We start from the raw sequence: 12,117 nt of genomic DNA, 5'->3' as shown, positions 1-12,117 counted from the left end.
GAATTTTGCATATGGTGGTGAATACCATGAGAGTGATAGGAGAGAGGGAGCAGCTGGAGGCGACAGGTGACTAAACGACTCACAGAAGAGCTAGCATCGGAGGATGAGGAAGAAGCAGGCGCGCTGAACTCAGAAGCAGAGACTCCTACTGGAGTGGCCCCTGTTGCCAGCAAGACGGCAAGCGCAGAGGCTCTGTGGTGGGAATGCAGTTGGACTTTGCATCCCAAAGTTTGGGTTGCACTGGATGAAGACGTGTAGAATTTGGATGTCTGCAGGAATGTGTGAAGGATGAAATATAGGATTGCATAAGACACTGACTCTTAAGCCAGTGAGAAGCAAGCCGTGGGAGACTTTTAAGTGGAAGGAAGGTGTGTTCTCGTAAAAGAACACATTCAATGGGAGCTGGCTTACAGTTTTTGGCGGTTTCATCCATTGTTATCACTGTGAGAAGAAGCATGGCGGCGGATGTGACAGGCATGGTGCTGGAGAAGTAGTAGAGAGCTACATCCTCATCCACAGGCAGAGAGGGGACACCGGGCTTGGCACAGGCTTTTTAAACCTCAAAGCCCACCCCCAGTGACACACTTCCTCCAGCAAGGTCACACCTTCCAATAGTGCCACTCCCTGGTGACTAAGCATTCAAATATAGGAGCCTATGGGGGCCATCCTTATTCAAACCATTAGTGAAGGCAAGATCGCTTTTCTAACTTGGGGTGGAGGTTGTTGTGGGAAGAATGAATGACAGGTAGGGTGGAGACAGTGACCCAGAGAGGCACTACTAATGGGAACTGGAATGGTGGCCATGGGCATGAGTGAATTCAGGATGTGTTGGTTAGTAAGGCAGTTAAGACATCCAGTGACTTCTATGGAGTGGAAGGGCATTGGGGACACTGAGGGAAAGCCCCTTCTTATAACTGACCAAAAGCCTAGATAAAGGGATTGCTGATGGTTCAGTCACAGAGTGCTTGCTGTGGAATCATGAACATCTGAGTTTGGATCCTTGGTACCAGGGTAGAATGATGGACCTACCTATGGCCCCAGTGATTTGATGTGAAGGGGACAGAGGCAGATGGATCACTGGGGCATGTTGGCCAGCCAGTCTAGACAAATTGAGCAGCTCAAAGTTCAGTGAGAGACACTGCCTTAAAAAGTAATATAGAGAAGTCCATGTTAGCACTCAGTGCTGACCTCTGGCCTCCATACTCAGGTACACACACACACACACACACACACACACACACACACACACACACACGATAAAAACACGTGATAAAAAGAACACCAAGTGCGTCCACATTTCAGAATACCTTTGGTTGTGTTACTCCCAGGGCAGTTTCCACTCATTAGCATTCAAGGCTGTAATTTAGTAAGATTTTTCTTAGCCTGCCTGCTGAGTGGTGACTCAGACATGGGGGCAGTGAGCCAGGCTGTGGTATCTGCATAGGTTTCTAGGGTGAGAACAGAAAGCTGAGATGCAGCCACTGCCTACTGGGAATACACTTGTAGAGAAACAGCTTGTCAATCCAAGGAGGTCAAAATGAGCCCAAACACAGTTGACATCTCGGCTGACACCAAGTGAGCTCAGAAAGCCTATATGACTGGGCCAACCAGCCAGTTCTCCTGGAAATTCCTCGATCTCAGAGTTGTGACTTGTGGCCATCCACCAGGACCTAACTCTGCTTTCCATGACTGAAAAGGAGGCCAACGTGCCCAGTTCCCTCTTTTCCCGTCCTTCCACAAAGGCATGTTGAATAGCTGCTTATGTTAGGCACTCTTTCTGCCCCAAGTACTTTCTAGTCTTATCTTCTAAGTTTCTAAGTGACTCATTGCTTACCATCCAGTTTCTGATTTCCCGTCTGTACTCAGCCATGCATAGGTGACTTAGAAGATGGTGATGAAATGCCTGAAAGACAACTATTTAGAGTAATGATTGCCAAGCGATCCCTCAGGTAGCCATCTATAGAAATAGTCAGTGCATCATATCTGCGAGACTACTCATGTCTTGAACAGACTGAAGATACTCAGAAAAAATACTGTATCCATAGGCGTGTGTTGTAACAATTTTCCTGCATTATTCCTTCAAGAATGAAGTGTAATGAGTCTCTTAGTCTTCACACAGCACCAATGTGGTATTAAATATTATAAGTAATCCACAGATCATTTAGAGCATACAGGAGAATATGAGAATGGTGGCAGTACTATGTCATTTTAAAGAAGAGTCGTGAGCATCCACGTCCTTTGGTACCCACAGAATGCTGAGGGATGACTTGTTAGACCATCACTGTGCTGGCAACCTCTATACTGACCTTTGTGAAAATAATTGTCTCATTAAAACAGATTTAGGTTTTGAACTCGGTGGCTGTAAGCGTGAAAGAACATCAGAGAAGGGTGTAGGTAGCCTGTCTTTTGAAGTCAGAACTTCTTTTCTCTCCTTGTAGCCTGCTCATTTTCTTCTACTTTCCTCTCCTGCAATTCTCTTGGGGGTGAAGGACAGTGCGGTAGAACTTGAGTGAGAAACGTTCTGTCTTGCAGCAGCACTGACACAGAGCTTTCTGCCACCCCCCGCACCCGGTTCTTCCTGGCTCTTCGATCTCTAGTCTCTGCCTTATTCTTTGGCTTCCTTGGGTGACCAGAGCACTATATAAGATGATGGCAATTCAAGTTAAGAATTGATGCTCTTTTGGCTTGAGACACACCTGCACCAACCTCAGTAAGGGACTGTCACCAGACCCCATGTGTCACTGGACAGAGGTTTCTGTAGATCTCCTCTAAGCTGACTGGAAGAAGCAGCTTGTATATCACATTCAGTCCTCAGAAAATCCCTTATCCCTGCTTATGCACATTTCTCATTGTTTTAAAGGGTAAATAATGCTTTTCTGGACCGTCTCCAAGGCAAAAGTCAACCAGGTGGCCTGGAACAGTCTGGAGGCTGTAAGAACATGAATAGTACCAACAGCTGGGTGAGTTTTTTTTTTCTCTAAAAAAAATCTTTGCAAGTGAAAGAATAAAAATAAGCGAGCTTTTAAAAATAAATTGTGAATTTCCCCCAATTATCATCACCATCATCACTTCCAGCATCATCATCATTATTGTGTACTGGGATGGGCAGCTAGGGTAATTAGTATAAATTCAGCAGGGAAGAGAGAGTGGATAAAAGATAGGAAGGGGAAGAAGGGAAGGAGCAGAGAGAGGAGGAAAGAAAGAGAAGGAGGGTTTCAGTTTGGGCCAACTTAAAAAAAAGAAAAAAAAGAAGTAACAAGACCTGCCTTTTGTTCTTAGCATGTGCTGGCCTGGAAGACTTTTTATCACCTTTTGCCCAGACCTGCAACAAAAATAAATGAACATTTTTCCCCCCAAGGAAATTTGAAGTGAAATATGGTTATGAAAACACTAAGCATTTCTCTCTAGTAATGGGGCCTCCCTGTGAAACCAGCACATCAAAGGAACTAGGATTTAACTTTTCACTACAATATGATTAAAATAAAAAAGCCCTATAGCCAAAGGTTCTTTTAAAAGATGAAATGTCCTTACATATTTCTGTAGGAAAAACACTCTTGCAATTCTGTGTTTAATGTGTTTCTGTGTGCAATATATTCTTGAACCAACAACAAAACTTTGAAATGTATGTGACTACAATGTGCGCAGAGTCAAAACTAATCACATTGTGTTTTGCAATTTAATTAAATCCAAAGTGAATGAGGACTTAAAAGTGTTTGTGTGTATGTGTATGTTTGTGTACATACATGCATGTATGTATATTTGGAGTGAGGAGATCTGATATCTTTAAATCATCAAAATCCAACAACATAATCAAGTGTTTTGCTGGCAAGATGGCTCAGTGAATGAAGGAATTCATCATCAATCCTGATGACCCTAGTTGGATCCCTGGGCTCCACATGATGGAAGGAAAGAGTCATCTCCCACAAGTTGTCAGCTGACCTCCACATGCATGCTGTGGCATGCCCCAAATAAACACATATAGTTAAAAAAAATCAAGTGCTTTCTAACCTGGAAATAAATAGTTGAAGTGCAAAAGCTCACTGTGGAGAAATCAATGCATTAACAATATTATATGCAGGACTCCCCAGAAGGCAGCTAGAAGTTAAAATTGATAGTTTTTATTAAAACATTCATATAGAAGATGGTTGACCAAAAACACATTTGTGGAGAATGCATCTTTGGTGGGTCTGTTATCCACACTATACATTGATTTTAATTTGATCTCCTATGGCATTAAGAATCTGGACAAAATGAAAGAGGGAAACACATTTGAAACTCAGTATTTGTGTTGTGTGATGTAACATACTCAGCACTGATTCATTCATGAGGCTGTGTGAGTAGGAGACATAAGAAAACATACTTGGAAATTAGAATTCCTTTAGGACTTCTAATTTCACTATTGAGTTTCTATTTCTCCACTACTCAGCAGTTTCCAGGGGTACCTGGAAAACTGTCTAGGATCCAGGGAATATATGGGGACACACGATATGGGGTTCAGGTAAAGAAGTGATTTTAAACCCAGCTCCGCAGTGCCTACTTGTGAACCTTGGAGAGTGGGTTACAAATTGCTGCTTAGACTCAACAGATCAAAGACCACTATATTCTTATGATATAATGCTGTCAATGATTAGGTCAAAAGTTTTAACAAGACAGGCAAATCCAATCCAAGGTGGTTTTAGACTCTTATGTGAAATTAGATGGTAGAAAGGTGAGAACATCCTCAGACTCTCACCTCGATCTTCACTTACCTACAAGTATGGAGGAGACCTTGCTTAATTATGGACCAGATTGTCTCTCTTATCTGCTGGGACACTTTGTTCTACTAATACCCTTCTCCTCCAAGTCACCAAGTAGAAAATTCCTCCAGTGTGACACGGACAAACATAAATTTTATTGATGCATTGCTCCCACTGACTTAATTTCTGACTTTTTAAAAAGTCATCTCCTCAAGCCAGGCGGTGGTGGCGCACGCCTTTAATCCCAGCACTCGGGAGGCAGAGGCAGGCGGATCTCTGTGAGTTCGAGGCTAGCCTGGTCTAGAGAGCTAGTTCCAGGACAGCCTCCAAAACAATACAGAGAAACCCTGTCTTGGAAAACCAAAAAAAAAAAAAATCTCCTCTGTAGCTCAGGCTGGTGTGGAACTCTCAACCATCCTGCCTTTCCCCAGTGCTTAGGATTACAGGTGTACACCAACATGTCTACCTTTAGGTTGGTTTGTTGTTGTTGTGTTTAATGTAAGCCCACTCTACTGGTAGGTTTTTTGTTTGTTTGTTTTTTATGATCTTTTCATGGCCACTGACAATGTCCATAGTAGAAAAACCCATGGCTACTTTTCAGTTTTTATCTCTGACCTCTCAGCACTTGTCCAGATGACTCTTTCCCTGCTTTGAAATTATTTCTAGGACACACTCCTACCCTGGGACTCCACATATCTCAGTGGCCATTTCTTTCCATTCTCCTTCCCCGAGTCTCCTGTACCCCAAGGAAGCCACATTCCTGACTGTTTCATTAGTACCTTGGTGGACTTGCTCTGTCTGGGGAAATTAAGTACCTTCTATGTGCTTACTGCTCTCACCTTTCTGTCCCCAACCAAATCCTTTTCCTCTAGATTTGCACATCCAGTTGTGTCGACTAGGATATATAGTGGGCACTTAAACCTCCATATTTTTAAATCTAAGTTTTAAATATTTTCGTTCCAACCTTTCTCAGCACCTTCACTGGCATTATCCTCTGTCTAGTCTCTCCCAGTGCACTTCCAAATCCTACCAGTCACTTCCTGACTTGTTTTCTTATGTTTACAAATACATATCTGGAATTTGTTTCAGTAGGAGAGCAATAGAGGTCATAGCTTGTCATTTTATTTTTCTCTTTAAAACGCTCCAGGGGAACTCCCTATGTTATTGGAGTAAGAGCTAGGATCCTCTATATACACCCCCCAGGGTGTTATATGAGGCAGACTCTGTCTCACTCCTGGCTCTTTACTGTCAAGGCTCTCTCTACCTGCATTAGCACCCTTGTGGGTATTTGAAAACATTCTGATACTGGCTGCTTCAGCTTGGAGTCTTTCTACATCATCTCCCTTTATGCACCTCTTCAAAGTATCCATGTCAGTTATTTTTCATCAAGAGCTTTCTTGGATTCCATCATCTTAATAGGATTACCTAGGTTGTTCTCTTTTAAGCCTTGAGTACTCCTCCCACATCCCACTTTATTTTCCCACAACACTCTTCCTGCTCTACCATATTTTTCTAACACATCTATTTATACATTTGTCTGACTGTTTTTAACCTCTCTGGACATAAGGATGCTTCTCTTGGATTGCTTTGTTTGCTGATATACCTCAAACAAGATTCCATTACTGGAATCTACTGTACATATAAGAGAACAAGTCATTGAGCTTTCACATTATGAGCCCAAAGATTTAGGAGAACACTTTGATAATAGTAAAATGAATGGGTATTGAATTTAAAATAGCGGTGTAGGAAGCATTTGCTAAAGTAAGAATGAGACTTGGAATAATGAGCAAAATGAAGATACAATTAAAGATGGCCCAGGGCCTGGAGAGAAGGCTCAGTTAAGAGTGCTTACTGTACAATCATGAGGGCCAGACCTCAGTACTCATGAAAGAACCTGACTTTCCCAAAGCATGCAAAGAATGAGTTACTATTCAGTGTTCATCCTCAAATGGCACATCTACATCTGAAGCTCTGGAAACATCAGAAGGGAGGTGGAAAGATCGTAAGGGCTGGAGGGCCTGGAGGACGTCTATGAAACAGTTTCTTCTGGATATGACAAGGGTGTAACACTCATTAGCACCCAACAATGTGAGTATCTGCACAAGACCTGAATGAGATCACATCAACCCACGTTCCAGCACAGATGGGTGAAGAGTGCTATCCTTATTTGAAGAGATGTGGAGTTGCTGGCTTCTGAAGAAGAAAAAGTCAGTTTTCTTCCAAGACAAGCTCGTTGGTAGGTCAACCAAAGCACCTATAGGCAGTACTATTTGAACTCTCTAGGTGTGTGTGTGTGTGTGTGTGTGTACAATAATTATAGAGGAGGAGTTCATGAATTTGAGAATGGACTGTGTTGGGGAACATGGAGAGGGAGGAAGTAGTAGATACAAAAACGCATGTAGTCATGCACAAAGTTCTGGAAAAAATATAAAAGGACTTGTTCTCATAAACATAGATTTTAAAAATCATAAAATTTTATAGACCTTTAAAATATTAGTATAACCTCATTAAGTTATATCTATCCTAGAACTGCAAATGTGATGCTACAGTTAGATTTTCTGTTGCTGTAATAAATGGCATGACCAAAAACAACTTGGAAAGGAAATAGTTTATTTCATCTTCTAGGCTACAGTCGATCATGAAGGGATGTTAATACAGGACATCAAGGCAGGAGCCAAAACAGAGATCCTGTCTTTCTTCTCCTGTTTTGCTCAGCTACTTTTCTTTGACAGCCCAGATCCACCTGCCTAGGGGTAGTACTTCCCATAGTGGACTGGGCCCTCAGACACCTATTAATAATCAAGAAAATGTCCCTCAGACATGCTGACCAATAGAGGCAAATCCTCAGTTGAGGTTCCCTTTTCCTAAATGTGTCGAGTTAACAACTGACTCTCACTATGACACCTGGCTTATCACAAAACAAGTCATAAAAACCTAAAATAATACATCTCACAAATTTTGTATGACCATGTCTACAGATACAGTGAAAGCATTTGATAAACTCAGTGCTCATTTGTAGTCAAAAGTTCTGTCAAAGGAGGAATAGAGGGCAAGTTTATTTAATAATAATGTTGGAACTTTATAGTAAAACTTCAAGAAAAGCCTTCCTGTTGAGTTATATACAAGTATTGAAAAAGAAAACAAATGTATGAATTATATCACATATTATGTGATCACCTATATAGATCCCAAAGAAAATTCATATTACAGTAAATAAGGGCTTACCAATGTTGACATATAGAATCAGCATAAAAAAACTAAATTCACTTCTACACATTTAGAGCAAACAAACAAACAAAAGAACCCCAAAATATTTGATCACAAAATGGGAAAACTCTTTAAAGAATTGTAAAATATTTCAGAAAGACACCAGGGAATAAAGGGAAAAAATAACTGGCAAGTTATACTTTGTTAATTGGTAAGAATGAGTTGCCCGGCTATGGCTTTACTTCTTGTGAAAACAAAGAACCAAGAAGAGTAGAAGATAAAGACATATACTTGAGTATCAAATTATTTATGATGACTCACAGTTGGTATTGTCAGTCCAAACATTTGTGGGCTTTTGGTATATGACAGAGAAGAGGAGGACACATCCCTGTAACACATGTTTGTGGGACCCAAGTATACCTTCTGAAGTTAGACACATACCTTCCTGACACCATTTATGAAAATCAACTCTAGAGGGATTCAAGCTTATAAAGAAAAAAAAACATTTTTAGATTTTAGAAGAAAATTAAAGACATTGTTTATAAAAATTGAGCTAGGGAACAATTTTATAAGACCCAAAATATAAACCAAAAGCGAAATATAGTTATAGCCACATTAAAATTTAAAGCATTCTTTCCTCAAAGGACCCCAATCCAAAGTCAGAAGAGAATGCCAGAACCTGGTCTTTTATTCTGGGTGTATTTTGTAAATATCAAAACAGACTAAAGTTAGTGTGTAGGGTATATTACAAACGGGTCATTTACTTAGAAGTGAATGGAAGGCAATTGAACTTCTCTATGTAATGTGAGAAGAAAGCTATGCTCCCCTTTGCCCCCGTGATGGCTGGAAGGAAACAGGTACCAGTAGAAAACCAAAGGCAGAGAAGAAAAGGATGAAGACCAAAAATAAGGAACTATGGTAGAACAGGGGAAGAATAACTCCTTGATATGTCATATAGATTCTTGGGCAGGAGGTCCCTAATAAGTGTCTGTTGGAATGACAGACAGGATTGATCTTTATTTCTTAAACATTTTTATTTCATTATAGTTTGATACTGCTTAATGTATATATTTATTCTTCAACAATTTTAAATTACTTACATATTTTAAAAATACATTTTTATTTTGTAGAGTTCCATGTTAGTTTTTATGAGGCACCTAGTGTTGAACATGTTAAAAGTCACTGTAAATTATATGCTCAGTTAAAATTAGAGGCAAGACTTTGTGGTGTATATATCTAAATGCTTTGTCTTTAAGAGAAGTTAGGAACCTGACATGACCTCTGAGTTTCCTAGAGGGATAACAAACCAACAGTTGTCTGTCTCCCAAGGGTTGTGTGGCCCAGTGTTATGTAAGGATGACCCTTTGAACACAGTGGAGGGGGGGACTCGTTAGTCCATCTGTCAGCTTCAAGGTCCCCTTAGAAGTCACCTTTCTGGTGAATGATCCAGTGAGACGCTACTAATACATTTCCATTCCAATTCCTCTGGCTCAGAGTCTACCCTTGCTGTGTTTGTGGAGGTGCCAGCATTTATAGACTCTAATATTGTGATCCGCGTTGGCCTGTGTGTAACAGCACAGTCACTAAGATGTCATTGGATAAGACATGACATTCTCAGCAAGGAACATGTAGCAAATTAAATGCACCATGACTTAAAAATTAAACTCATTGTACCAGGACTTCAGTCATAAAAAACCAAAGAAGGTTACCTTAGCCTGATACATTGAGTATAGTTTGTGGGAACTCCAGTTTGGATTGCGTAGGCTCTGAGTTTTATTTTGCTGTTTGTGGTAATTTACGTTTTCTTTTTATTTCAGGGTATATAAGAAGCAGTCACTTCCATATGGGCTTCATCAGCTGACCTTGAAAACCCTCACAAGTTGCTTTTTCTTCATGCAATACAATTTTGTTTGGCTTCAGTCTTCATACCTCAACTTCAACTTCCCACCCACTCAGATGAGCAGTTGTGGGTGGCCAGTTTCCCTCTGTCATTAGTTATGTGTGGATTTAGAGGCTCATTACTGACTCATGTTTAATCTCTCCCAACAGCATAATGTTACCTTATTTTTCCTAATTAGTTCTGCCTCTTATTAGAAGGATAATTAGAACAATGTTAGTAAAATAGTGAAAGGGAATCACGTGACATTCAGGGTAGTTAGAGCTGTGGATGCTATAGATTTGTGTCTCCTAATTTACTCTTTTTCTTTGCTAATTCTTACAGCAGGTTTGCAGATCTTTTGGGGTCTTTTTAAATTGCTACTTTCTTAATCTAGGGTACTAATGTGAGCAAAAGGAGATCTCTTACACTATTATAGACAAATTCATAAATACATTCCAAGCTGCTTCTGTATAAATGGGTCATTTTTTAAATGCAACGTTCTCAAAGAGTCTGATTACAACATTCACTTTTACAATCCATATAGATCAAACACAGTGAGCAGTCACTATTGGATCTTCCTTTGGTCTTTATACATTTACTAGTGTTGTTCCCCTGATGTTCAAAGTGGAAAAAAATTGTTTATTGGAAAACCAATGTTTACATAAAAATTAACTAGACACAGCTATGGCCCCTTATCTGACTTATAGGTATGAGGAAAACTTATCTTTTCTGTGTTCTGAGGAACCTACTTTATTAGGCTTTCCTGCTCAAACTCTGTGACCTTGAATAAGCGCATCATTCTTAGAGTAAAAGAATATTGATCGATCTCTATACTGTGTAGTTCAGTCCCACAGCTACCTTCCCATCCTCTGGGATGCATTGTACTTAGTGTTTCATAGAATAAAGTTTGGAGGAATGAATTTATCTATATCTATGTATATATGTATGTGTGTATATGTATAGATATAGATAGATAAGTAGATGATAGAGATGATAGATTTGTAGAAAGAGAATAGATGAATGATAGACAGATAGATTAATGATAGTTTTGGGTAGCTGAGCAATCAATAATACTCTGTAGCATTTTACCAAATTCTCTGTTAAGTTTAATTTTACAAATCCCTATATCCAGGGAAACACTGGGATTTGAAATCTTGGGCCATGATGCATAACTCGGGCAATGGTGCCATGCAGAGAGCTCCATATTGGGTGGGGTAAAGGTGGCTAAGAACACATGGTGTTCTGGTAATTTCTCTAGAATAAAAAAATGCAGGTATTGTTGTTTTCCTGTTCTCTGCCAACAGATGTTGCTTGCATGCTGCTGACACTAATATGAAATGTTTGGTTCACTCTAAACCCTTGTCATTATCATATATGAAGAAAACTGAATCCCTCAGCCTGTGTTGGAAGTACTGCCAAACTAATTGTAAATATACCGAGGTAGCAGACATTTTACTGCCATGGCAAGAAGCCACTTTAGCCCTTCACCTGCCATCCTGGCTCCCTCATAGATAGGTTTTGGTGTGTGTCTTCCGGAATGGTATTCCCCACTGTGGTGACTGTCACAATGGACCCAGGGATAGGTGAAAGGATGCTTTCTTCTTTTGAAGGCTCTTGGGGAAGTTTGGCCCAATCACCTCCTTCATATATGACATTTGTCATACTCTCCAACAGATTTTATTCTTGTGTCTGGTTCCACTTTTTTTTTAAGTACAGGTATGGAAAATTACAACATGATGGCTGGGATTATAAATATGTATGGACTATAAGTATCTTTCCTTAAGAATTTCTTAAAGTATGTAGATGGAAGTTACTAAGAAAGAAACATGAACCACTGCCTGAGGGAGCCTACTATTATGTTTTTCATATTTAACCAGCCTTGATGAACCAACTGGAATAAATTTGACTTGCAAGTAACTCTGGATAGGAAATCCCTAAGTCCTTGTCTATATTTCTATGTTTTGAGGGTGCTTTCTTTTTTCTGGGAAAGAAGCAAATTATTATAAAATAAAGCATGTGTTGTAGAAATAAATATTGTCTAGTACAGATGAGCAATTAACAAATTGATAATATTTCAGATTTTACTCCTAGATAGTTCTGGATCCTTTCCAGTATGTGTATTAAAGGATACTTTGGGGGACTGGAGAGATGGCTCAGTGGTTAAGAGCACTGGCTTCTCTTCCAGAGGTCCTGAGTTCAATTCCCAGCAACAACATGGTAGCTTGTACTCATCTATAATGGTATCTGGTGCTCTCTTCTAGTGTACAGGTGTATATGCAGATAGAACACCATATA

General features: G+C 40.0%; 1 protein-coding gene across 4 annotated transcripts in view; it reads left to right on the top strand.

The window, feature by feature from the left end:
- The window catches only part of Epsti1 (epithelial stromal interaction 1), a 103,651-nt gene extending 91,797 nt beyond the window's left edge, over positions 1 to 11,854 (top strand). For all 4 annotated transcript variants that reach the window (XM_040757803.1, XM_013114015.3, XM_021227674.2 and 1 more), the window contains 2 exons: positions 2,861 to 2,960; positions 9,761 to 11,854. In XM_040757803.1, coding sequence (XP_040613737.1) covers positions 2,861 to 2,960; positions 9,761 to 9,769 — 109 coding nt within the window. In that variant the 3' untranslated portion in view covers positions 9,770 to 11,854. The remainder of the gene's footprint in view (positions 1 to 2,860; positions 2,961 to 9,760) is intronic.
- Positions 11,855 to 12,117: the final 263 nt, after the last annotated feature.

This window comes from Mesocricetus auratus, unplaced genomic scaffold (genome assembly GCF_017639785.1).
Source record: "Mesocricetus auratus isolate SY011 unplaced genomic scaffold, BCM_Maur_2.0 Super-Scaffold_2245, whole genome shotgun sequence".
NCBI classification, from domain to species: Eukaryota; Metazoa; Chordata; class Mammalia; order Rodentia; family Cricetidae; genus Mesocricetus; species Mesocricetus auratus.
This window is presented reverse-complemented; position numbering and strand designations above follow the sequence as displayed.